The sequence below is a fragment of the Protobothrops mucrosquamatus genome, unplaced genomic scaffold, assembly GCF_001527695.2.
Source record: "Protobothrops mucrosquamatus isolate PMUCROS unplaced genomic scaffold, P.Mucros_1.0 scaffold1251, whole genome shotgun sequence".
NCBI classification, from domain to species: domain Eukaryota; kingdom Metazoa; phylum Chordata; class Lepidosauria; order Squamata; family Viperidae; genus Protobothrops; species Protobothrops mucrosquamatus.
In genome coordinates, this window is record NW_015387457.1 from 106,358 (window position 1) to 133,298 (window position 26,941).

General features: G+C 38.3%; 1 protein-coding gene across 1 annotated transcript in view; it reads right to left on the reverse strand.

The window, feature by feature from the left end:
• Positions 1–375: 375 nt before the first annotated feature.
• GK5 (glycerol kinase 5) overlaps positions 376–26,941 on the reverse strand; it is a 35,807-nt gene continuing 9,241 nt past the window's right edge. The window contains exons 4-16 of the mRNA XM_015821094.1: positions 17,666–17,759; positions 14,825–14,956; positions 13,490–13,565; positions 12,391–12,452; positions 12,233–12,306; positions 11,191–11,251; positions 8,372–8,498; positions 7,034–7,138; positions 5,594–5,688; positions 4,845–4,948; positions 3,534–3,593; positions 2,182–2,315; positions 376–1,185 (exon numbers count right to left, since the gene is read on the reverse strand). Coding sequence (XP_015676580.1) covers positions 1,031–1,185; positions 2,182–2,315; positions 3,534–3,593; positions 4,845–4,948; positions 5,594–5,688; positions 7,034–7,138; positions 8,372–8,498; positions 11,191–11,251; positions 12,233–12,306; positions 12,391–12,452; positions 13,490–13,565; positions 14,825–14,956; positions 17,666–17,759 — 1,279 coding nt within the window. The 3' untranslated portion in view covers positions 376–1,030. The remainder of the gene's footprint in view (positions 1,186–2,181; positions 2,316–3,533; positions 3,594–4,844; positions 4,949–5,593; positions 5,689–7,033; positions 7,139–8,371; positions 8,499–11,190; positions 11,252–12,232; positions 12,307–12,390; positions 12,453–13,489; positions 13,566–14,824; positions 14,957–17,665; positions 17,760–26,941) is intronic.

Genomic DNA, 26,941 nt, shown 5'->3' on the forward strand with positions numbered 1-26,941 from the left:
GCATAGGGAAGGAAAAGTAACAATGAGATCCACTTTGGACTTATCTAATGAGTAAAAAAAACCCATCTATTTTTGCTCTCAAACATCAAACGTAGTACTTGAAAAACACATGAAAGAGAGATGCTTCTTTCATCTGTTTAAATTTAAAGTTAAGATTCTAAAAATTCTTGCTTATTTCTTAAGTAACAAGGTAATTATACCTAGATTTTCCCTATCTCTTATGTCAGAATATGAGGACTTCCAGAGGTATTGGACAATACCGACTATGCTGTCCATATCTGCAAATCAGAATTTTTTCATATAGATAGAAAACAGCTGACCAATTTCCAATTAAGCAATTTGGAAACTTCAGATTTCACCAAAATGCATTTTTAAAACAATAACAAAAGAGGCCATCATTGCAAAGGTGAGTCAATTCACATGCTAATTTACTAGTCTGTGTATTCTATTGTCTGAAGCCTCATTTGTAAATAGTTGCTTTCTAGATCATGTTTTACTTTTAGCTTACTGGTTTTCACCACAAAGAAATCTTTAACAAAAAGCTTTTACTACTTTTCACTTTAGACAGTCTCCAATCTTAGAACCAATTTACCTACATGGATGCATCTGTATCTCTTTCATTTGGGCATGGAGTGAGAGGACATCATGCCAATAAATGTATTTCTACCAAAAGGAGATGGTTTACATTAGAAAACAGAAGTATGTGGTATGTTCCTATCTAGGCGGAAATAACTTTTGTGATACAATTTTGATTTAGATTTTCCATATGAAATCTCCTAAGGTGGTATCTGAACATTCCTGCAAACTGATCTCATGTATAAAATCAAGTTTGTCCATTATAAATAATTGTCGCTTAGAACAATACACTCTGACACTGAGTCTCTTGACTACTACCTGGGGCTCACTACTATTCCAGGAGACTTTTTGTATTGCTTGAATATTGTCCGAGAACAATAACTTCTTAGTACAATTAAGTCTAAAGCAGAAATAAAGTTGCTAGTTATATTGTCCAACATATAAACAATATTAATTAATGAGATGCCTGGCTATACCAAGAAAGAGAACGGCAGACAGCTTTTATCCAATTACTCATAGCAGGTTCATACTCCTCTGGCTCCCTTTGTGGCTTAAAAACCATGTCAGTTTGCCTCAACTTCTTCAGATGTTCTTTGTCAGTCCAAAATCCTAAAAAAGAAACAAAAAGATACAAAATAGTCGTTCTTGTGTTGACCATAATTTCTGTATTAAAACGTGTGTAGAGGTATATATAAATCTAGTTTGAAGAATATAAACAACACAATGTTTAAATATTTGGAATATTTTTCATATTGCAGAACAAACTTGCAGAATAAATCTATTAAATAATAATCTATAGGTTTTTTCTGCAGAATTATCTATTCTGTGGGTAGGTGCCCCTGCCCTGTGGATCACCCTTCTCCCAGGAATCCACTAGGCCCCCAGCCCTCCTCATCTTCCAGAAGTTTGGAGAGCTAACTCTTCCCACAAGTGTTGAGGCAGGATGAGGTTGGAGCAGAAGATGGTGCAGGGATGTATAGGAAAGTGTTGGCATAAAGTGCCATATTTTTAATAGAATTGTAATTGATTTTTATTTTATGGTTTGGAAGTTTCTGTTGATTTAATGTTTTGTGCACTCCCCAGTGTTGCTGCTACAATACAGGCAGCTACATAAGTATTTTTAAACAAACCAACCAACAAATGGATAATATAGTCAACATTAAGAGAGACGTAGTACTGTAGTTTCTGTTCTACCTTGTTCAAATGATTGCAAAATAATTTTTGAAAAACAAAGGTTTCCTTGGCTGCTTCAGAGATATCCGACTGTGTAACTAAAACAATTTGTGAATTTATAGAGGTAGTCCCTGACTTACAACCAGTCACTTAGCAACCGTTCAAAGTTTTTGCTGACGCCCTCCAACGCTACTTATGACCCAGTTCTGAAATTATGGTCACTGCAGTGCTCTCCCGTGGCCTGCAGGGAGGCTGCAGCACGACCACCACCACCCCTGCCCCATCTCCAAGGGTTGACTTGATGGACCATAACAAAAACTATATGGCATACTCTTGAAAAATATCATTATTATTTGCCAATTTTGTACAACGTAAAATAAATGACCATTTCTCTTGAAACGGATTCCCCCAAATACTCAGAGTAAAGCGTACCCATAGCAAGGCCTGCTAGAAAAGCTGCTCCAAGACAAGACATGTCTGTACTGTCAGGCTTGTTTATTGATTTATTGATTAAATCAGAAGTCATCTGCATCACAAAACTATTTTTACTGACGCCTCCATCAGCTCTATTGAGGTGGGAGAAAAAAATAGAATTCAAAATCTATAAAAAATATATGATTTAAATTGTATGCCCAAAAGACAAAACATAAACACTGCAGTGTTGTCATCTGCAATATCAGAATGGTATGCAAAATGGGTATTCTACTACTGTATGTAGCTAGTGGAGTTGCTTCTTAGGTTTTCTAAATTCTAAATAAAAGTGAGTGTAATTATCAAGAGATTTTTCATGCTTGGAAAATGTTTAGTTTTATATTTTATTTTCATCAAATGTACCTGAGGAGAATCTGATTTGGAATCTTTAACAACTGGATAAGATCCAGTTATGATAAAATTCACACATTTGCTGAATAGTAGGTAGTTCAACTGACCAGTGTAGAAATATTCAACGTGGTTTTGTCAGGATAATATTCTTTCTGAAGGATCCTATTTCCAGCTTGACAGTGATAATAAAGTCAGCATTGCTATTGGTTGGATTTATCAGCATATCAAAAGGTATCTCTCTGTCAACAGGTACAGCATTCTCGTACCCACAATCTTAGAATACTGCAAACGTACAATGCTGCAATATGTAATGTGGCAATGCTTTGAAGAATGTCTAGCTCAATCTAGTTGAAAAAGGAACAGCTAAGGGAAATGGAAGCAAATGTAATGTATGATGTAATATGTAGAAATGCTTCCTTCAAGCCATGAGTGTAATACTCCAATATGTACTTCGTTCTGATAAAATGTATCATTCTTAAAGGTAACATTAACTACTTTCCATTTCATACTTTGTACCTACAACAGTGTTTCTCAACCTTGACAATTTTAAGGCATATGGACTTCAACTCCCAGAATTCCACAACCAGCAATGCTGGCTGTGGAATTCTGGGAGTTGAAGTCCACATGCCTTAAAATTGTCAAGGTTGAGAAACACTGACCTACAAGAAGATTACCAAACTAATATCCTAGATTTCCAAAGAATAAATTGTAAAATAGCAGTTTGACAAATATTACTGTACATAAATACCACTAAGAGACTAACAAGAGTTTTGTTAACAATTCTACCGGCTGCTACAAATCTTTTGATCAGGAGCTTACAGCAAGAGATAGCTCTAAAACAGAATTATACTGGTTGTGACTTAACCATTGGGCCCTAAAGTTCATGCACGAAACTTATTTAATATATAAATTCATATTTATTCATATTCACATTGAATATTTTGGATGCAATATAAACATACCGAATGGACACAGACGGAATGCCCAAATCTGTTGTAATGATATCGTACAGCTGTTTGTTTCTTGAAAAAAGAGACGGGGAGGGAGAAATTCAATATAGTAAGTAACAATTATATTAGAAGCATAAGATGTCATAAGGAACAACAATCAAAATTAACTAGATATTTAAATACATCTTTAAAAGGGAGTTAAAATCAGCTATAGTAAAATAAATTAGACTGCTTAATAAACCAAAAGCTCTAGATTTTTGAGCTATAGTTTTTTTTTCTTTTAAAACATTTTAGGTTACTTTTTTCATAAGATTAAAGCAGTATGCATCAGGTGTTCAACAAAATCCCAGAAAATAAAAAGTCAGCAGGAAAAGTATTAGTCAACAAGTTAATAAACTAAATAGTTTTGTATAATTTTAAAGACAGAAAATATAATGAGAATTCCAATTATCCTATTATTGAAAGTGTTATTAGTATAAAAGTCTAAACCTAATAGCAATATATTCTTAGTCTATCCATAGTCATTATATCAGATAACCACTGTTCCCAAATTAGAATATATGAATTCTGTTTTCCGTCTTATGCTTTATATGACAATGGCAGAGGTGATAATTAAGATCAATATATTTAACATAATGTAGCTTTCTCAGTAATCAAAATATTGAAGCATTTTTGCATCTGCTAACTTGTAGCAGTGATCATATATTTTGTTATTTGCCAACAAAAAGTAATATAAATAATGTAAAGCCAATTTATAATTTAAATTTTAGTTGCTCAAATTGAATTTAAAATTTAATCAGCAAGGAACAAAGCAAAACAAATTCCATTTATGTAATCTATTGTCTTAATCTTATAGAGAGCCAAAAACAAAATACAAATGGAGAAGTGGGTTTGAACATGGGGAGAAAATACAGGGTACTGGAAAGAAATGTGCATACAAAGCAAATGTCAAAAAGTCACTAGAATGAACAAGGGTTTGAGCTTATACAGTTTGTGTGTCCTGGAATATAATGATAGTGATTCATATTTTTATATGGACATGCTTGTATTTTAAGGGAGTTGGTTGCCTTCCCTTGACTGTGAACAAGTTTATTCCAAGAAGAAATCCAAAAGTACAGAGCTACTGCAATGGAAATTGATACATTGTACATTTATCTTTGTAATTTTTGGAAAAACGATGAATTCTGAACAAAATAGAAACTAAATGTGATTGGTTGTATTGACTGCTGGTATGTAGCTAGTGTGGATGCCCATGTGTACACAACTAGTACAAGGGCATACTGAGAAGAGGCCCAACCATGTTGACAGGGTATGTCCAAGTACCTGAAAGCTATGGATTCCAACACAGCTCGAACAAGATGGTTTTTAGTAGTACAAGGTGTGATCCCCATAAAAGAAGTACATGCATAAGGATCATTCACAGGTATCTGAAATAAAATAGATATTAAAATAAAATATGTAGGAATATGTTCTATAGACAATTGTTCAAGAAAGGACTGAAATATTAGGGAAAGAAAAGCTTACATGTGACAATAAGAGGCAGCATAGTAAGAAGAAGAAAATTGAAACAGCAGTAAGCAGTCTATAAGATATATATTTATGGTAGAACATAATGAAAGTTGAATCAAATATATCCAGGTAGTCCTTGATGTATGATCACAACTGAGCCCAAAATTTCCATTGCTAATCAAGGCAGATGTTAAGTGAGTTGAGCCTCATTTTACTAACTTTTTTGCTACAGTTGTTAAGCAATTTTTAAATGAATCATGCGATCATTAAGCTGACTTTGCTTGTTGGAAGCTGGCTGGGAAGTTTACAAATGGTGATTAGATATCATAAATTTATGATCACTGTCATAAATACATGCCAGTTACCAAGCGCCCAAGTTTTGATCAGATACTGCAATGGTTGTAAGTGTCAAAACCGGTCATAAGTCACTTTTTTCAGTGCCATCATAACTTTGAACAATCACTAGTGAATGGTTGTAGATCAAGGACTATCTGTAATTTAGAAAATCTTACTTAAAAGAAAAACAGTCACTTAAGTAAATAAATCAAAGGCAGTATTTTTACCTGCAAACCACTAAAAGATGGAACAAAACAAACTCCTCCTGAACTTATTAGGCTATGTGCCATTTGTGATGTCTCTTCAACATTGTCAAAAAGTTCTGTGCAGACAAGATATGAATTAATATGTATCAACAACTCTGAAACTTCTATACATAATTATCAATGAACTCCAAGAAAATATATGTCCTTTCTGCTCCTTTAGTTATGATGATTACCTCAGTTATCTTTTCAGGTAATCCTCAACTTACAGCCATTCATTTAGTAACCATTCAAAGTTACGACGGCATTGAAAAAAGTGATGTATGGCCATTTATGAGCGTTGCAGGATCCTCATGGTCACGAGATCAAACTTCGGGCACTTTGCAACTGGCATGTATTTATGACAGTTGCATTGTCCTGGAGTCATGTGATCACCGTTTGTAACCTTCTCAGCCAGCTTCCAACAAGCAAAGTCAATGGGGAAAGCTAGATTTGCTTAATGACCGCATGATTCACTTCAGTTGTAGTGATTTGCTTAACAACTGTGGCAGAAAAGGTTGAAAAATGGGGCAAAATTCATTTAACAGCTGCCTTGCTTAGCAATGGAAATGTTGGGCTCAGTTGTAAGTTGAAGACTACCTGTATGGGAAAATATTCTAGCATTTCAGGTGTTGTGCACCTCTTTATGGCAAAGTGATCTAAATGGCCCTTTCAGTTTCTCTAAAAAGTCATTCCTTACTGTCCTGAGAAAGGAAAATGTTAAATGCTATTCCATCTTCTCATTATTGGCAGTGTTTGCATATTCAGTGGGAGTAGCTAAATGGTCAAACGGAAATAAGAGTAGCAGAAAAGTGTACTTTTTATGTCTGTGCCAGAGGAAATGGAAGAATTAATGTTTAGTTTAACAAGTTAGTATTGCACTTAAATGTAAGTAGCATATAGCTAGATATGAATTTCTTTCAATGCAGATTACAATACAGAATGTTATTATTTGATACTGTGGAAGACATTATTCCTTAGCATGCAATCTGCCACTTGAAATGCAATACAGATGCAAATGCTGTGGTAAAATCTTGCAAAACTTTTATTGCATGGTGATAAAGTAAAAACATATTTTGGGGGGTCAGAGGGTTTCTAAATCTAAAAATATATTTCTGCCAGGGTACAGGCAATATTATTAATTGTATAACATTACTTTTCAAAGTATGCAGTTTTAAAGTATAAAATGCAAGCTTTTAAATGCATTCATATTTGCTTTACCTGGTGTTTCATTTGGCATTGGATCATAAATAAAATAAAAAACAACTGCTATAATTTACATCTTCAGAATTATTGAAAGGAAAAGAGACAATTTCCTCATCTATCCACATAAGAACCAGTAACATGCTGATAATATTTTTTTACTTTACTTTTTACTTTATCATTCATAGGCTTAAATAATTCAACTTCAATAATTACACTCACCTAAACTCTGAATCCATTTGATAGCATTTCCAGTATCAGAAGCATTGCCTTCAGCTAAGTAGGTTATCTCGTTCCCAATTTTCCAACCAACCAATGGATATAAGCCTTGAAATAACAAAACATATTTTTTCAAAGATAGGCCACAATAGGCCCATTACATTCACAGAAAAACTTTTGATTCAATGCAAACCTTCACCAATAGAAGACATGTTAATAATGTTCACCAAATTCCCCTACAACTTGTGAAAATATAACCAGAGGATTAAGACTCTCTATAAGAGATGAAAGAATAAATAAAGAGTCCTTCCCTTCTTCCACACTAGTAGAAACTTGCGGCAGTCCTTTTGCAAAAAAAAAAAAAAAAAAAAGCAGCAGTGGATATACTTAACTTTTATTTCATATTTCCTCTAATAAGTTTATTATGAATTACACAATTACACAGGGGCTCAACTGCTAAAACTTTGAATCCACATACTAAGTCTCCTTTTTTGGGTAAGTTGTAACTTCGACCAATCGCTAATGCATTAAGGCATATTTGTGAGAAAGGCTGACTTCCTTATTTCCTAAAGAAAAACAAATTGGATGTGTAGTGAAACAACAATCCAGTTGATAGCATTCATAAATCGAGAATTATCTGTAGTTTATATTAATAAGATAATTTGTGATTTATTATACAGCACAGCAATAAGCTGCATTAGAATCTAAATTCTTTTCATATTTATATGTTCTTCCATTATTTGAATGAATGTGGAGACATATTTACATGGGGTCTCCTAAACATAGAAATATTTTGAGAAGCTTATTCAAATTATATTTTTATAAAATTTTTATAGTCTTTATACTCTAGGTTGAATTGAATCTTCTATATTCAGTCTTTTCCATAAGGAAGTCTTTCTTACTTTGGTGTTGCTTTTTTCTTTCTTATGACCAAGTGTAAGCTATAAGTACACTTAACCTATATCAGTTGGAACAAAAAAGTACTTCTAGGAATTATTAGAATTATATTTTGAGATTTATTTTTACTAGCATAAATAATGAAAAACCTGATAAAATATGTAGTTGGGAATGGAGCTTTTCAGTTCTAAAACTTTAGTTATCCATGTGCTATGACTAAAATAGATTTCCTGATTACTACTTGATAATTAGTATACTTAATTATATTAATCATTTTAATTCTAATAAAATAAAATTTTATAAAATTAAATACATTTAAAATTAAATTTAAATTAAGATTCAATTTATAAAACATTGTATTTATACAATAATTATTTTTATTTCATTGTAAAAACTGTGTTGTGTCCACAATTGTTCCTGCCAACCAGAATCATATAAACCTACCTTTCTTAGATACATGAATGTTGTTTCCAGTATTAATATCCCAAAAAGTACCAGTCCCCATGGTGATTTTTATGTCACCTGTATCAAAACAGCCCTGTCCGAACATGGCTGCCTGCTGGTCTGCTGCCTACAAATAAAAATCAGACAGCGAGGTATCAACAGCTACTTTAGAAATTAATATTTAAACATTTAGAAGTGCATCATAACTTTACTGTGTTGAAAAGCTAATGTGCCAAGTTTAAAAAAAATGAAAAGCAATAGAATGAAGACATGTAATTTTCCATTTTATTAGTCAGATAAAATAATGTTAATAGATGTTCTGTCTATCTCTCTGTCTGTATATGTTTGTTTTAAAAAGTTTTATTTAAGGTAACATCAGAATTTGGTGCCACTGTTGTAAGGAAAATAAATTCTTACAGAAATAGGAGTGTGACAGCAGGAGAGAAACATAAAAAGTAACATAGAAGGAATGTCTGTTAATCAAATAGACACATGGAGAAAGATGGCCTTGGATGACTGGCTAACAGCAAGCTTTATCAAAAATTTCTATGGCAATCTAATGACATGTTTGTTTTTGTAAAACAATTATTCTTTTTTGAAGTTAGTAACAATAGAAGGGCAGGAAATAACCTGAGAATTGTTAATTATGTACATGTATGTTTACATCACCTATTACTTATGCTTATGTATTCCTGTTTCTCCTTCTTTCTGAAATGTATGAGAGTATCCTTTTGTCTGTAGGAGTCTCTCTCAATATTCTTTGGAGGAAGTTCCTCCAGTGTACACTGTTAAAACAATAAATACTTCAGCACGTCTTGATTATTTGCTTTGGGTCCTGCATTTTGATTCCACACTCTACAGCAGACATGTCAAACTCGCGATGTCATGTGACATTGCGCAACGTATCGGGATGGTTTTGCCATTGCCGGCAATGGGGTGGGCACGGCTTCCGGATGATGTATCTGGCCCGCGGTCTGGCAGTTTGACACCCCTGCTGTACAGTCATCAAAGTGTTGAAACTGGCAGAACGTCTTACAGATGCTGGCTCTGTGTTCTATGCTTATACTTCATTTATACTTCATTGTCAACTTTCCATACATCCCTAGTAAACTACATCCAGCTATGTTTTAGCTTCTCACCAAGTCTTTATCCTAACATTGCCTCTGGCGCACTGTGGGGCAATTGAAAGAATAATTAAATCCATCTGGCTGCTCAGATAGGTAAGGCCATTGAGACAGGACAGGATACAGACAACACTGCCTATAGCTTCTTCCAATCCATTATATTATGGGACAAAGTTTATCAGATTCAGTGAACAAAGAGGCACTTTATTATTTGAGCTGTAATTCTAACAAGAATAGATATTATTATACATTTTGTAAAATAAGGTATTATGTGTGGTACTGAATATATTTACAAAAACATAATGACAGTTAGATTTGATTACTATAGTCAAATAATTTAGGGATTAAGTAGTATATCAATAGCAATGCTATTTCTCTCTTTGAGCACATCTTAAGCATTGAAAGGAAAGCAGCACTTGTTCATCTATATGTTATATTGTAGATACAAACACAAAAGGAACAAATAGTTGACAAAATCATGATCAGTAGCATTACATAGCTTATATTCGTTTATAAAAGGTTTCAGTTGGTTCTCTTACCCATCTCTCTGACATATTAAACTTGACATAGAGATGATAAACAAGTCAAAAATAATTTGAGAAATGTTTACAGGTAGTCCTTGTAATTGACTGCACAATTTTAGTTGTAAGTCATGCTGATTCTAAAGCAGATCACCAGGTGACCATACCTGATGTTGCAATCATTTTTACTGCATTCGTTAAGTAAACATGGCAGTTGTAAAGCAAATACCATGGTTGTTAAGCAGACTCATTGTTCAGTAGAGCAGTTTTTAACCGAAATCTGAAGTAAATAATGGTTTCTGGAAAAAACATTGTAAATCACAGTCATTTGACCACAGGGCAAAATGGTCCTAAATGTAGGCTGGTTGACAAATGCCCAAAATGTAGTCACATGACTGCAGTGTGTCTGTATTCCTCAGATGTCAGTACTTTGAAATGGAGTCCTAAATAGTTTTTTGGAGGTTCGTAAGTTTAGCACTACCTGTATATTATGATGTAATGTCAGGATTAAGTTCTGGATAGGTTCCAGTCGGAGACCATAAAAAGGTATGCCAGATGTATTGAATATAATTATTACCAAATACAGGTTATGAGTTATGGCCCTAGATAAATCCTTCTCAAATGATATTATGTAAATCATATTTAGGTTTCTAAGTCCAAGTTAAAAATATGAGTATTTTATTAGTTTTGAAAGAATTCTAGATAAATGCTGAATCTTAAACTTGGCTCTCAAAGCATTCAACAGGTATAAATATTTAGAACATAACATTGTGCAATTCTAAGTTCTTTAAAAAGTTCACATTAATAGTTAATTCATTGAAATAGAAGATTTCAAAACCAGAATGCTTAGTTTTTAAGAAGGATTAAATAGCATGGTCTTCACAATAAAAGGAGATTTACAAATGAAAATGCAGCTATTGTACAAATCCATTTGTGCATACTGATTCTTCCTCTCTCTTTCTTCCATTCAGCTTCTCTTGAAATTTAAGAAATGAATTAATTCAATGTAAAAGGATTTAAATAAGTTAATTTGAATCTTCAATAGTAGATTAAGCTCAGATTTAGCTTTTATTTTGAATCTTTGCTCTAGAAATTTAAGGATTAGTATGTTTTACTAAATACCAACTAAATTTAAATATATCCAAGTCAAAGAGAAAAAAACTTTTATACTTACCAAAGCTGCTATTGCAATAGGCACTCCAAATAGTTCAGCATCAACTGATCCAAAAATGTGACTTCAAATAAAGATAAATAAAGTTAGTGCTTCCAGCTTATTCAATACATTTGCAATAAATGAACTAACTAGAGAAAAATTGTCATTTCTATTCTAAACAGAACTTTGATACCATTTCATATTTATATTTCAACTATTTCATATTTATATTTCAAGTAGACAACCCATGATCCATTGGGGTTATCATTTCAGAAATATTTCTTTATCTAAACAAAGAAACAGAAAGACCATGCATGGGCAAAAAAATCAGTGGAGTGGAAGCAATATACAACTTCCTTTTGGCTTCCCCATTGAGTTTCCTCGTGGAAAGATGGCAGTAAGCATCAGAAATCTTCTTTCCTTCCCTCCCTCCCTCCTTCCCTTCCCAGCAGGTAAATAAATGGCTGCTGCAGAGGAAAGAGAGAGAGAGAGAGAGAGAGAGAGTGAGGGAGTATGGTGCAAGTGCTACAGTAGAATTGTGGGAAGCTGTCAGGGAACTTTGAAATCGAGGATCATGTGACTGGATTGATCATAGCAATGCCGTGGTGACACTGAAGCAGGCAAAATTTCCCCAAATTTCATTCACTCAGGAGTCCTGCATCCCAGTATTCTATTTGAGGTACCTTGGTTGAAAAAGGTTTTGCCCTATGACATACTATTTTGCCCAGTTAAAAGTTACAGACATGAGAGCTTTAACAGTAGCAATAGCAGTGACACTTATATACTATTTCACAGTACTGTATAGCCCTCTCTAAGTGGTTTACAGAATCAACATATTGCCCCCAACAATCTGGGTCCTCATTTTACTGACTTCGGAAGGATGGAAGGCTGAGTCAACCTTGAGCCTATGAGAATCGAACTGCCGAACTGTTGGCAGTCAGCAAAAGTAGCCTGCAATACTGCATTCTAACCACTGTGTCACCACGGCTCATATATAGATAATTACTTTGACATTTATGCCTTCCTTTGGAAAAAGCAAAAATATATGTTAACTAAAACTTACCTAGTATCCTCTATTGGGGGGAAAAGCGATATTGGAATGGAAAGTAACTTGCTAAAAAGGTCACTCCATTGCAGCTGAAATCACATGCATATTAAAAAAAAGAATTAAAACAATGTAAAGACACACCACAACAACATGGCAGATGGAACTAGTCCTACCTTAAAAGGATCAAAAAATCCAGTGGAGCTGGCATTTGAATAATCTGTAGCATACACTGCACCTAGAATATACAATTAGATATTGAAAAATAAAACAAAAAGCAATTATAGTTCAACATGGAAGTTAAAATTTGGTGGTTGATTTACTGAACAATGTATCAGTCAAATAATTCTTAATTATAAAACCATGATTGCTTCCTTCCAAGAGGAAGGAATTATTTTAATTTTCTTGTAATATAGAACTGGGCAGTTCATTTCAATTAATGTTGTCCTATTTACACTATTATCACCACTCCTTTTATTGGTGCACTTGATCTTCTATACAGAGCACAATTGTAAAAGTAACCAATCTCACACGCACTATAGAGCCTGTAAAACTGTGCATGTTGAAGATGCCTCCAAGTGTAAAGACCTGCAGGGCAAAAGATTCCATAAGTAGCTATTAGGATCTCTTTGTATATGTCCTTGTCAGAGGAGGACTGAGCATCAGATAGCACAAATTCTATGAGACATCTATTGTCTGAAAGATACGATCTGAGCATACAACTGTCAACTCTTGATTCTTAACCCTAAAAATACCTCAAATCTATGAGAATGGCAGTGCCTTCAAACTGTGATGCAAGGTATAAAATGGAGAAAAAGGGCAAGATTTTAAAGCTCAGTTTCCAAGAAGCATGAATATTCTCTAAATGGATTACTATTAGGACAAAGACTAGAATTAGCAAATATGGAGTTCCAGTGGAATTCTCTGCAACCTTGAGATAAAAATTCTAGAAATAATGTATTTTGCAATTCCCTTTTTATATTATACACCTTATTTCAGCTTGTTCATCCAGATTCCTGAACTTTGCTCTGCCTCTTGACTATGCTTTATGCCTGCACCTTTGAAACTTTGGTATTTTCTGTTCTTGATCCTGAATTAGATTTGGACAAAACTTGTTGCCCTTTCACGGCAAATGTCTTTATTTGCAGACAATAGATTTACTGTATTTTACAAGTGCTGCTGTGGTGAAGAATGTCAGAATAAGGTTCACTTGCAGAATTTTAGGGGTGAGATGTGGGTATATTATCTTATCCGCCATTTAATCACTGTACTTACCTTTTGTGAGTTTATAAAGTAACCATGTGTCAACTGTTCCAAAACAGCAATTACCATCTTTAACAGCTTGTTCTACCTGCAAATAAACACACAGGTCACATTTTTTTTGCAGGAAGTCAAATGTAATCCATATCAGTGTCCTTACAATAGTTTTAGATAGCTAGTCTGCTACTCAGTCAAATTTAAGGGGGTCGTTAGTAGTGTACAAAACCCTAAACAATCCAGAAGGTTGACTTAATTACATCAGTCTTTTAGACTCTTATGATGTTTGAAGGAAACCCTTTTCTTTATGCCATAGTGTGGAAATTGCTGCTAGATAAATGTTCAGAAGATGAATCTGATGATTTTATGAAATGTACAACTCCATGCATCATGGCTGATCCCAATGCTAATATTTTTAGATATCTTTCAAAAACACACTGGAGGAGGAGGAGGGAGAAAAAGCAAACAGCCTGGATCTTTGCTAGCTACTGACTATAACTACATGAGAAGAGATTACCACTGTAAATTGTAAATTGGCTATGACAACGGATGTGTATGTTCATATAGCATGCGGTTGGATAATAATTATGAGAGGAAGGGAACTGTGCTTAGTCTTTTACAAAATGAATATTTGATCACTGGCCACTTTCTGTAAAAGCTATTTTATCTCAATGCCTACAACATACTGCTGTTGCTGTTGTTATTTCTCATAAAATATTTGAGGTTTCTTGTATTGGTCCATGTTAAAAATTGTACTATTACATAAGAAACTATTTTTATAGTCCCATATAAAATGACCATCAGATAATATTAACTATGATGTGTGGTTGTTTGTTTGTTTGTTTGTTTTTGTGCTTTCAAGTCACTTTTTGACTCCTGGCAACTGTCTGAACAGGTCCCTGGAGTTTTCTTAGCATGATTTTCAGAAGTGGTTCACCCATGCCTCCTTCTTAGGGCTGAGAGAGTGTGACTAACTCAAGGTTACCCAGCTGGATTTGTGCCTAAGGTGGCCCTAGAATTCCCAGTTTCTAGCCTGATGTCTTAACCACTCTCAATAATAACTATGCAGAACTTAGAAAATAAATTAGTACAAATTGCCAGTTTGGAGCATTTTGGATCATGGATCTTCTCCAATTGCATGCTAACCAGGTATATTGGCCTCTAAACCCCAATATTCTAGTCAGTCTAGGAACATATGTTGAGAACAGTACACTGGAAAAGACTAGAATATTTATCAAGTTCATCTTCAATTGGCAATTTGATAAAACAAATAAATGAACACTTAGATACTATTGCCAGTAACCTCTGAATCAACAGGAAATCCCTTACAAAGAATTTTAACATGAGGCTTACCTCAGATAAATGCTGTAAAACCCAAGCCAGTCTTAAAGAGATATGCTGTGTCGTAAAACTAAAAGAACGGAGTACCAGAAGTCTATTAATCCGAGTGAAAAAGTGCAGCAAAGAAGAAATACCACGGACTGCCTGTTCAAAAACAAGGTTCGTAGGATAAACATTTGAGCTTCTGTCCAACTAGATTCAAGTCAAGTTATATTTATGTAGGACTATATAGAAAATGAAATATATATTTTGAATGTAACTCAGAATAAACAGTGCATTCTGGAATGTTTGCAAAATTGGCTGCTGTTTAACAGAAACTAAACATGGATTTTTGGTTGTTCTGCATTTCAGCAAAAACAAAATCCAGAGGATCCCTTATCTGGCCTTTGCACTGACCTATCCAATTTCCCATCTTCCCAGTATTTTTCATTCCCTTATTTTATAAAAAAATGTATCAGCCCATGTACCTGGCTCCCTACTACAGTGATCTCAGCAGTTCAAAACACTATCTCTAACTGACCTACCTGCTCCCAATCTTCGGGACCTTTTCTTGCAGCCTTCCCTCAGCTGCCACTGATGTATAGTGGACCCATATCTGCCTCTTACATCAGTTGTCTTAGCTTAGCAGTAAGAAGCAGGATTTATTTGCATGTCCCACCAGCATGCCCATCCCACCCTTTCCAGAGTCTTCCCTGCTTCCAATGCCTTGTCCAAGGGAACTTCTCAGTCTTCAGATATTTTTTTCTGTGCATTCTTTATATAACTGGAACAACTCTATTTTCTTTTACATTTGGATCTCAACAAAGCATGTGCGTTTTGATTTGGATGCTGATTGCTTAAAATCAGCTACATATTTTGTACATTCCTAATATTCTTACTAACATATGCCTACAGCTTAGTACACTGTGTTCAGATATAAAGCCAAAAATGATTTATGTCTTAGTTTGTTGCTTATTGCTCGTTTTATATGAGTTCAGACAATGTGATTTGTAAACCATAATTTGTCTGAACCCAGCCATTTGTGTTTCTTTTTTTCAATAAATCATGGATAAGCGAATAAGACTTATTATGTCCTATGAACACAGCCTGTATCTAAGAATACAGAACTATTCAACTGTTTGGTGAAGTTGTTATCTGGACCTGCACATAACATTTTCTGCCATACCAGTCCAAAATAAGTTTTGTTATTCAGATAGATGTTCAGCAAGAAGCAAGTTGGACAGACATTTTTCTGGTGAGTAGTACTAGATCAGTCTGACTGTTACCAATCTTTGTATGCAGGGGGTCAAGAGAGAACACAGAAAGGTAAGAATCTATTTCACTTCTAACTGCTAAGAAGCAAAGCCATTTTGAACACTGCTCATATTATAAACTTCCCACATACAGAAATCAGCAGAGCAGAGAAAGGTTATATCCCAAGTATTTGCCAGATGTGCTGGTTTTCCACATGCGGGTAATTTTTAACAAATGCCACTTTTAAATAAAAAAATAAGTTTATTTCAATATTAAAACAATTTTTCCATTCTCCAGCACACACAAAACCAATCTGAGTCTATAAGAAACAGTCCCAGAACCTTTTCACTGCAGAAGTCAAAATTCATCTGCGCCTCCTCACTAATACAGGTAATCCTCGACTTATGACCACAATTGAGACCAAAGTTTCAATTGCTAAGCAATACAGTTGTTAAATGAGATTTGTCCCACTTTATGACCTTTCTTGCAACATTTGTTAAATTAGTAACACAGTTGTTAAGTAAATCTGGTTTTCCCATTGACTTTCCTTGTCAGGAGGTTCCAACAGGTGATCCCATGACCCAGGACACTGCAACGGTCATAAATACCGTGTTTTCCCGAAAATAAGACCTGGTCTTATATTTTTTTTTGCCTCCAAAAGAGGCACCAGCTCTTATTTTCAGGGGAAGTCTTACCTGCTTACCTTAGGACCGTTGCAGCCAGGCCTCCCATGCCCCAACAGCTGTTGCACCGCTGCCCGAGTTTTTCTGCGGCTGCATGCCACCTGGCGCTTCATGCTGGTGCCGCTGCTCATGACAGGATGCTGCATGTTGCACTGTGCTGGTGTTGCCACTTGCAGATGCATTGTGCCGGTGCCGCTGCTTGCGGCAGTAGGCTCCACGACGCATCGTGCTGGTGCTGCCGCTCGCACACGCCATGGCACAATGCACCACATGGTGTTCTGCCACTTGTGGCATCACTAGCACAATGCGCCATCTGGTGCATCATGCCGGTGCCGCTGCTCACGGTAGGATGCCACACAGCGCATTGAGCCAGTGCTGCCACTTGAACTTGGGAAGCAGTGCAACAGGTGTCAGGACGTGGGAGGCCTTGCTGCAGCGGTCCTAAGCTAGCCCACGCGGGATGCGTAGGGCAGCTCCACCCCCTCCCTAGCTTGATTTTTATATGTGCTCCTCGCCCTAAAACTAGGGCTTATTTTGTACCAACATTCAGGCAATTGTGACTAATCGTATCTTACTAAATCTGTGTTTTTCTAAATCTAATCATAAAAAGCAAGCTATATAATATGCTGGGAAATTCATGGCTATTTCCCTTTCCTAATCTTCTAGTTTACAAAATGCAGCTTTGGAAAAGAGGACCTATTAGCCATTTAGAAAAAGAGAATTGGAAGAAAAATTTAAACATCCTCACCCACGACATTATTTCTCTCATAAAAATACAGATAGGGCAACTCTACCTTACTTCTCTCAGCTGCAAATCATTAGATATCTCCCAACCTACTGGCAATATACCAGCCTTCTCTAAAGTAAGGGCATACATATTTGCAAAGTTCCTTCCCTCCTTCATCCAACTTATTTTCAATGCAAAGAAGTATCTTACCTTCATTAAAAAACATCTGTTCCAGGATTTAACAAGGTTAGAAGCTCTCACATCTTGCCAACTTATGAAATTATGAAAAGGTTTCCCTGTCTTTCTGGAAAAGCAAAAAGGGATAATTGACTTTCCAACTGCTTTGTATTACAGTTCAGTAACAGAGTTTAGATATCAGCTCTAAACAGATTACAGATAAAAAAAGGTATCAACACAGAATCAAAGAAATGTGCAAGTAGATGGGATCACAAAGATCATCTAGTTCAACCCTCTATAATATGCAAAAAACCCCATAAACAAATAAACCATGTTCCAAAGGTAGTTGCTAGTTCTTCTTAAAATCCTCTGTGAATCGACCATTTGTGGTTATAAGGATCTTACAATCAGGATATCTTTTTTAAAGTGAAATTTAGATATAGCAATTTGGGACCTCGTTCGTTTTTGGCCATCAAAAGATTTTCATTGACCAGTGAGTTTCTCACAGCAACTGATTACAGGTAAACCCCAAGTTACAAGCGTTCACTTATTCAAAGTTACATGATGAGCACTCACTAGTGCTTCTGAACGAGCAAGTCCTGAAATTACAAATATTGCAGCACCATGGCAGTCATTCGCCCTTATGAGCAACCGCAGTGGCTCTGCAATATTCACCCTGGTTATTCCCTCCCTCCCCACCCCGCCCCGGGTCTCCCTAGGCACCAGACCTTCAATACTCACCCTGCGAAGATCGAGATCCTTCCCTTTCTTGGCTGCTCCAGGCCTTTGGTGCGTTTGCAGAGAATGGAGGCCTAAAGTAACGCAAGATCAATGGGGCAAGATCTCACACTACTGATCTTGCGTGATCTCGTGGTACTTTAGGCCTCTGTTCTCTGCAACAGAGAATAGAAATGAAGCAGGGGGACACTTCCACGTGCTTCCGAAGGCTGGATTGGGGCTCCGGAGGCCTTTTCCAGGCTGCTGCAGCCCGGATCTGAGGCCAGGGGATGCTTGTGTGTCCCCCTGCAGCCCGATCCAGGCTCCGGAGACGTTTTCCAGGCCGCTGCAGCCCAGATCTGAGGCCGAGGAAAGCTTCCGCGCCCCCCCCCCTGGATCTGAAGCCAGGGGACGCTTACATAGCCCTCTGGTGGATGGTTTCCAGGCGGCAGCAGCCTGGAAAATGCCTCCAAAGCCTGGATCGGGCTGCGAGGAAGCGTGGAAGCACTCCCCGGTTTCAGATCCAGGCAGCATTCCCTGGCCTTAGATCTGGGCGGCAGCAACCTGGAAAAGGCCTCCGGAGCCTGGATCGGGCCATAGGGGTGCAGAAGCGTTCCCCAGCCTCAGATCTGGGTGGCAGTAGGAACCGCGGCAGAGAGGAGATGGATCTTTTCCAGGTGACACCAACACAGCAGGAAGGGAGGGGGAAGCATGAGGTGTCTTAGTGGGTCGGGGAGGCCTTGGAGGCATGTTCCATCACTAGGACCTCCATGGCCTTCCCCACTGTGATGACCCAGGGCCCCGAACGGAGGCAAAGCAATTAGCTGGTCAGAACAATTGTCTTTGTAAGCACTGCCAACATTCACCCAACAGCCCCCACATATGCTGGCACAAGTTCAATAAAACAGTCAACGAAGTTAAACAGTTCTTTAAAGTAAAACAGATAACAAACAAAATATGATCTTTTCAACGCCCAGCTTGCCTATAACCTGCAAACTGCAAAACTGAGGACATCAAGGAGAACTCAGCAGGAAACAAACTTGATCCAAAATACAAAGAGTCCAGGTACAAGAGCTCACATCACAAGAGTTCACGTTTGTTCCCGGCAAATGCCCCACCCCACAGCATCTCCTTAAATACCTACTCCCCAGGTGTGCCTTGTGGAGTGGGGCGTGACGCTCTCCTCCCGAGCAAGTGAGCCTGCCTCCGTTGTTCCCTCCTCCTCTCTGCTCTCCTTGCTCTGGGATCTGGTGGGGAGGGGCCTTGCTCCTCACCTGAGCTCTGCGTTCCCTGTTCCAAACTTGAAGGGCCATGGCCTGCTTCATCCTGCTCCTCCCCACCGTCCTCCGAAGCCACAGACACCCCCTCCTGGGCCTCAACAGGGAACTCCATGTCATCCTCAGAGTCAGGCTCCGACAGAGGCATGACACCCACCCTGAGATACCTCATGTTCACTTAATGAGCCATGTAATGTTTTAACAAGTAAGGGAGTGATCTCATTGGAGGTACAAGATTCACTCTACAAGTTTTCGAGTTACGAGTGGAATGGGCAGGCTCCATTACACTCGTAACTCAAGGACTATCTGTACATCTACTTTAGACTGTCTTGTGCTTTTTTCTCCTGTCAAATGGGACAAGGTTCAGGCTATTGATTGATGGCTGATAGTTACCTCTGCTCATTAACATCCCCACATAGTAATCATTATAATTAATTATGCCCTTTATGGGCAAAAACCATTTGGCCAAGAGATTTTAACGCTAGTGGCAAGTAAAAAAATAAATACGAACTCTAACATTTATTTCTTGACCTCATTTCTGTGGCAATAGAAAACAGTTCCTGATAATTATCCCAATGTACTTGAATACTGATACCATTTCTACTTTCAATGTTCTAGATTCATCATCCCAAGTTCCATCGGCCTGTTTTCACCTCTTCTGCCTCCACCCGATCTGTTTTAGTCAATGTCTTTTGGGAAATGATGCCCAGAATCTTTCACATAATCCTAAAGCATTGCAGCATTGAGAAACTTTCTTCTAATGCTATCCAGAACTCTTAGTCCTTTTAACATAAGTTCCACTTTGTTGTCTCATTTTCAGCTCTGTCAGTGACCATATCCAAGTCCCTCCTTCTAATGCTTCTAAGCCCCTTCCTTTATAATGCCCTATAGCAGCGGTTCTCAACCTATGGGTCGCGACCCCATTTGGGGTCGATCGACCATTTCACGGGGGTCGCCAAGCAAGGCTGTCCGCCATTTTTTCCCCCTTTTCCGGCGGGTGCCTTACCTCCCTTGGGCTAGGCCAGCTGGTGGTCGGCCTGCTCCGTCTCTGCCGCTTGCCAGCTACGCCTCGGCCGGCGCAGGGGGCGGAACCATGCATGCGCAGCGCTCCCGGGCACGGAAAGTCCTTGACTTACGATCAGTTGGGTAGTCCTCGACTTACGACCGGTTTAGTCCTCGACTTATGACCGGTTTAGTCCTCGACTTACGACCGGTTGGGGGTCGCGGCATTAAAAAGGTTGAGAACCACTGCCCTATAGCTTCCCTGTCTAAATACAGTACTTTACATTTTTCCCTATTGAAGGATATCTTGCTCCTCTTAGTCCTGTTTCCCAAACAGTGCAATTTAGATTGTAATATTGTTAGATCCTGGTTACTGTCCAGATTTCTTAATTGTGTTTCAACTGCAAACAGGATGAGCAACTCATCCATTTCAAATTGCTGATTGATATTGGGGCAACATAGAGACCATTACTTGCTTCTCTCCCACTCACTAAGGAGCTATTAATGCTGACTGGAGTGTGGTTAGCTAGTTAATTATGGACCCATTTTATTGCATTGCTATCCATTCATACCAGTATAGCTTTTTATCTTGTCAAAGAAAAAAAGATAAGATTTGTCTCACCTATTTTTGACAAAACAGTGCTGACTTTTAGAATGCACAGCACAGTCTTCATTTTGGCTACAAATGGTTGCTTTATTATCTACTCTTTAACATATTACAGATATTGATGTTAGGTTTAAATTATTATGTTAACTTTATTTTTCTTTTCTTAATGCCAGGTATTCTATTTGCTCTTCTCCTATCCTCTAACACTTTTCCCCCCGAAGTCCTAATAATTCTTCAACCAGAACCTTCAGTATTTTAAGGGTATTTCCTTACAATCTGGGAACCTGAAGAGGGTCCAATTAGTTGGAAAATGTGGATTTCAGGGAAGTGTTAGGCCAGTGGTGGCGAACCTATGGCACGCGTGCCCGAGGCGGCACTCAGAGCCCTCTCTGTGGGCACGTACGCCATCGCCCCAGCCCCGCCTCCCCCTCACTGCCCCCTCACCAGCAGCCCCCCCGGAGGAGAGTCGGCCCCTGGTGCAGCCCGCGCAGAGCAGCACAGCCAAGCACATGGCAGCCAGGCAGCAGGGACAAGATTCCACCCTTGTGCCCCGTCGCATGCAGATGATGCTGTTGGGCATGAGTTGAGGGCGTGGCCGCCATGGCACTGCACGACTGCCTGGGCAATCTGCTGCGGCAGGCCGTGGAGGTGGTGGGTGGCCCTGCAGAGGCGGGGAGGCGGAGCGGCGGCAGAAGGGGCAGAGCAGGCGAGCAGAGCAGGGGTGGGGCGGTTTTTGGGCACTTGGTCTCTAAAAGGTTTGCCATCACTGTGTTAGGCTTTATTGATTATGCTCTACACCGGGGTCCCCAACCCCTGCTCCATGGACCAGTACCGGGCTGCGGCATGCCAGCAACTGGTCTGCACAAACAAGCAAAGCCCCATCCACGAGATGCAGGCAGCACACAAAACCACGCATCCTCCGTCCATGGAAAAACCTCTCTCCACGGAACTGGTCCCTGGTGCCCAAAAGGTTGGGGACCTCTGCTCTACACATCAGCTTTTTCTGTTGTGACATGAAATTAGTAGATTCAAATTAGCTGACCTAAGCCTTCAAATTTTTTTTGTTCTTAATCTATGCTACTGAAATCATCATTTCCTTTGGAGAGAAAGAGCCAAAAACTGGAGTTCTCACACTTTCTCTTAATCACGTTAGGATCTCCTAGTGTGGAGTAAGCCATAGGTTTACACTTCCTTTGATTTCCTCTTGCTACTGACATACCGGTATATGAAAAAAATCCTTCTTATTGAATTTTGCCTTATTGAACAGTTTTAGTTTTCCACATTTGCCTTCCTGACCTTATACATAATTTCTGAGCTAAATATGGGAAGACTTCTTTGAATGTTAATCCTTTCTTCCACTTCAAATAAACACTCTTCTTTAATCTCAAACTCCTTTGTGAGCTGCCTATTCAGCCGCATGGGCTCCTCTGACATTATTTGAGACTATACAATCTTTTTGTTTCCAAGAAAACTCAACTAGTGATAAAATCTTTGTCCTTAAGGTTTTGTTCTTTTGCATTTTCTTTACTGTTTCATTTATTAAAAATCGTCTTTTTAAAATCCATATTTTCTATTTGACCTTTTAAAACCAAATTTTTGTTAAGATCAACTCTAGGAAATCATGGTCAGTTCAGCTTCAATATTTTTTAATATCTTCAATCAATGACTTCCTGTTAATAAGGAACAAATCTAAGGCACAAATAGCCTTGTGTCTGTCTAATCTTTTGAAAGATATAATTATCACTAACACAGAACAAAATTAATCTGACATCTTGTGTTTGGCAGAATTAACTTTCCCACATATGTCCAGGTAATTGAATACTCCACCAATCAAGCCCCATTTGTCTGAGTCTTCAATTATCTGTTTCAATAAATCATCTATCTAATAAATCATCTATTTATCTCAGAGAAAAAAAGTGTCATTACCATAGGTGTATATTACAGACCATCCAACCAATCAGAAGAAATAGATGAACTCTTTGCCAACCAGTTAACAAATGTATGTAGGAAGCGTGCCACAATAGTAATGGGAGACTTCAACTATCCAGATATCAACTGGGAGACAAACTCTGCAGCAAGCAGGAGATCAAATAGATTCCTAACCAACCTAGCCAACAACTTTGTCATACAATAGGTGGAGGAGGGAACTAGATGTAAAGCCATACTGGACTTAATTCTAATTAATAGAGAAGAAGTGATAGAAGGAGTTGAAGCTGCCAGAACCCTAGGCGAAAGTGACCATGTCATACTGGAATTTAATATAACACAAACACTAGCAACAGAAAACAATCCAACCAGTGTCTTGAATTTCAGAAGAGCTGATTTTAACAAACTCAGACAGAATCCAGGAAAGATACCATGGACAAAAATCCTAAAGCGGAAAACAACCCAAGAAGCGTGGGAAACTCTAAAAAATGCGAACATAAAAGCTCAGACCAGCAGAATACCACTGAAAAAGAAAAACAAGAATTTTAAGAAGAAACCAGCATGGCTGCACAAAGATCTCTCTGACAAATTGAAAGACAAAAAGGACAAATACAAAAAATGGAAAGAGGGGCACATAACTAAGGCCAATTATCAGCAGACAGCCAGAACATGTAAAGATGAAGTCAAGAAAACAAAGGCTCAGAACGAACAAAGACTTGCAACAGAAATCATGGATAATAAAAAAAGTTTCTTCCAACATATTAACAACAAGAAAAAAGTCAAGGAAACTGTAGGTCCACTAAAGAGAGAAGATGGCAAGGAAATAACAGGCAACAGGGAGAAAGCAGAGCTGCTTAACTCATACTTTACATCAGTCTTCACACAAAAAGAAACCATAGCCAAACATACCAAAAAACCCACTGCAAAACACAAATTAGAAATAAAAATTAATATAAGCAAGAAAATTGTAAGAGAACACCTATCTGACCTTGATTAATATAAATCACCAGGGCCTGACAGATTACACCCCAGAGTTCTGAAGGACCTGTCAGATGTTATCTCAGAACCACTGCACCACATCTTTCAAAAATCCTGGAGTACAGGGGAAGTACCTGAGGATTGGAAAAGGGCTGATGTGGTTCCCATCTTCAAGAAAGAAAAAAAAAACCAGATGGTTGGAAACTGATCAAAGAGAGAAGCAACCTGGAATTAAGGAGAAACTTCCTGATAGTGAGAACAATTAACCAGTGGAATAGCTTGCCCGCAGAACGTGTGGGCGCTCCATCACTGGAGATTTTTAGAAAGAGGCTAGACAGTCACTTGTCTGAGATGGTATAGGTCAGTGATGGCTAACCTTTTAGAGACTGAGTGACCAAACTGCAACCCAAATCCCATTTATTTATTGTTGGGTGCCGGCCCACTGGGTGGGCTTGGCCTACTGGATGGGTGTGGCTTGCATGGGCGTGGTCTACTGGGTGGGCGTGGCCAGCTCGACATCACTTGCGTCAGGGGCGCTTGTGCGGTCCTGGGCAGGACTGAGGCGGATCTGAGGGTCTCCGGCGGAGGGGAGGTGGGACTGGGGTGAGCGCCAGGGCATGGTCCACTAGAGGAGCCTCACTGAGGCCATGAAGGGGGCCCCTGGGCGGTGGCACAGACTGTCTGGAGCCCTGGGCAGCAAACGTCAAGCACCCAGCCCGGCCCTTGAGCTCCCACGGCACCAGGACCCCACAGCCCTGCCTACCCTAGATGCACTTCCCCGAGGGGATGCCCAGCTGCGTTTACCTCCTCCTGAAGGCTACTGCTTCTGTGCTCACTCTCCTTGGCCAGGTTGCTCATGGTGGGTGCAGGAGTGCAAAGTGCGTGGGTCAGAGTGAGGCCCACTCCCTCTACATGCGAGACCTGATTTTGTAACCAAAGCATCCTCAGCAATAGGATGGGAGACCACCAGGGGATGGAGAAAGGGCAACAGGGCTGCTGGTGGCCAAGTGCTAAGGCAGGACTTCTCTCAGATCCTCCCCCCTATTCCAATCTCTTTCCTTCCTTCCTTCCTTCCTTCCTTCCTTCCTTCCTTCCTTCCTCCCTCCCTCCCATTCCTATCTCCTTCCTTCTTTCCTTCCCTTTCTTTCTTCCTGTTTCCCTTCCCTCCTTTCTTCCCTCCCTCCCTCCCTCTCTCTGTGCCCAGGAAGGGACGAGGAGAGGGGGAGAGGTTGGCAGAGCTTCTCTCAAAGAGTGTTGGAAGAGACCTTTGAGGTCTTTAGTCCAAGTCCCTGCTCAAGCAGGGTACGCATACCACTCCAGACAATGGAATATCCAATCTCTACGTAAAAGCCTCCAGTGATGGAGCATCCACAACTTCTGAAGGCAAGCCTTTTCACTGGTTAGTTGTTTTCACAAGTCCTTAGTTCTAGGCTGGTTTTCTTCTTGATTAGTTTCCATCTATTATTGCCTTCTGATGCTTTTGAAAATAGGTTGACCCTTTCTTCTCTGTGGCAGCCATCAAATATTAGAACATTGCTATCATGTCACCACCCCTAGTCCTTTTCATTAAGCTAGACACACCAAATTCTCACAAACATTTGTCATATGTTTTAGCCTCCAGCCCCATAATCATCTATGTTTACCATCAGTTACCTGTGTACCTTTCCTCCACCTGTTGCTGCTACCCCTGGCCCCTCCATGCTCACATGATGCCTTACCGGTCACCTGCACACTTTCCCACCAAGATCACTGTTATAATAGAGCTGAAATCTATTCACAAACACCAGCCTTAATGTCATTGTCCATATCTACAGGACATGAATTTATAAGAATTAAGCTTAGGCTATAAATTACGTTTCTCTATTCTTTGTATTTTAATTAGGACAACTTAATACCTTAACTAAAGAATTCAAAACAATCACAACTATTTCTACATAAGAAAATTTTAGTAGAATAACTGGTTTTGGCGATGGTGAGATTTAGTGGAAGAGATTTAAAAACACACCTGTTTTTATATTCCTTTCTCCCTATTCAAAATGTTGAACTGATCAATAGTACTTTGCTGAAGAGACTGTTTCACCCTACTTCTCAATTTACAGTTTAATGTTGTAATTCTTCCTCAGATATATAGCATTTGTTTAATTTATTCACATATTGAAGAATTCTGACTATATAGTTGAGATAATTATTGAACTAATTTTATTTATTAAACAGACCATAGAACAAATTATGGACTCATAATTGAAGAATTCAGGAAAATTTCAGGAAAAATCTCAATATTCATATTAATCATAGAAATTTATTCCTGCAACTTGTGTAAGTACACACCCTCTTAATTATACCTTTATAATTTTTTAAATTTCATCATAAAGTAATTATGATATACAGATTCCCAGCTATTTGACAGAATTCACACTAAGCTGTGTTTTCTGCTCTCTAAGATGTTAATATATTAACCAGTTTAATGGAATCAATGATGAAAATATTTTGGGCAGGGCATTTCAGACAGATCGATAACCACCCTAGTCATGCGCTGTTGGGGTAAGACTAATATTCAACACATTATATTGAAAAAGAACAATTTGAAAGAAACGGAAAAAGGCAGATTGCTACTAATATTCAACAGTACTAAGTTTTATCAATAGGCAATACCAAACAATGCAAGAAGGAGAAAGAAGGTTGAAATTGTAATAGCTTATTATCCTGGGTTGAAAACTTTACAGGGATGACTATAGCCATAAATTAAGAGATCTCTAATTCTAGGCTGATAATATTATGATACGAATCCAGTTTTACATATAG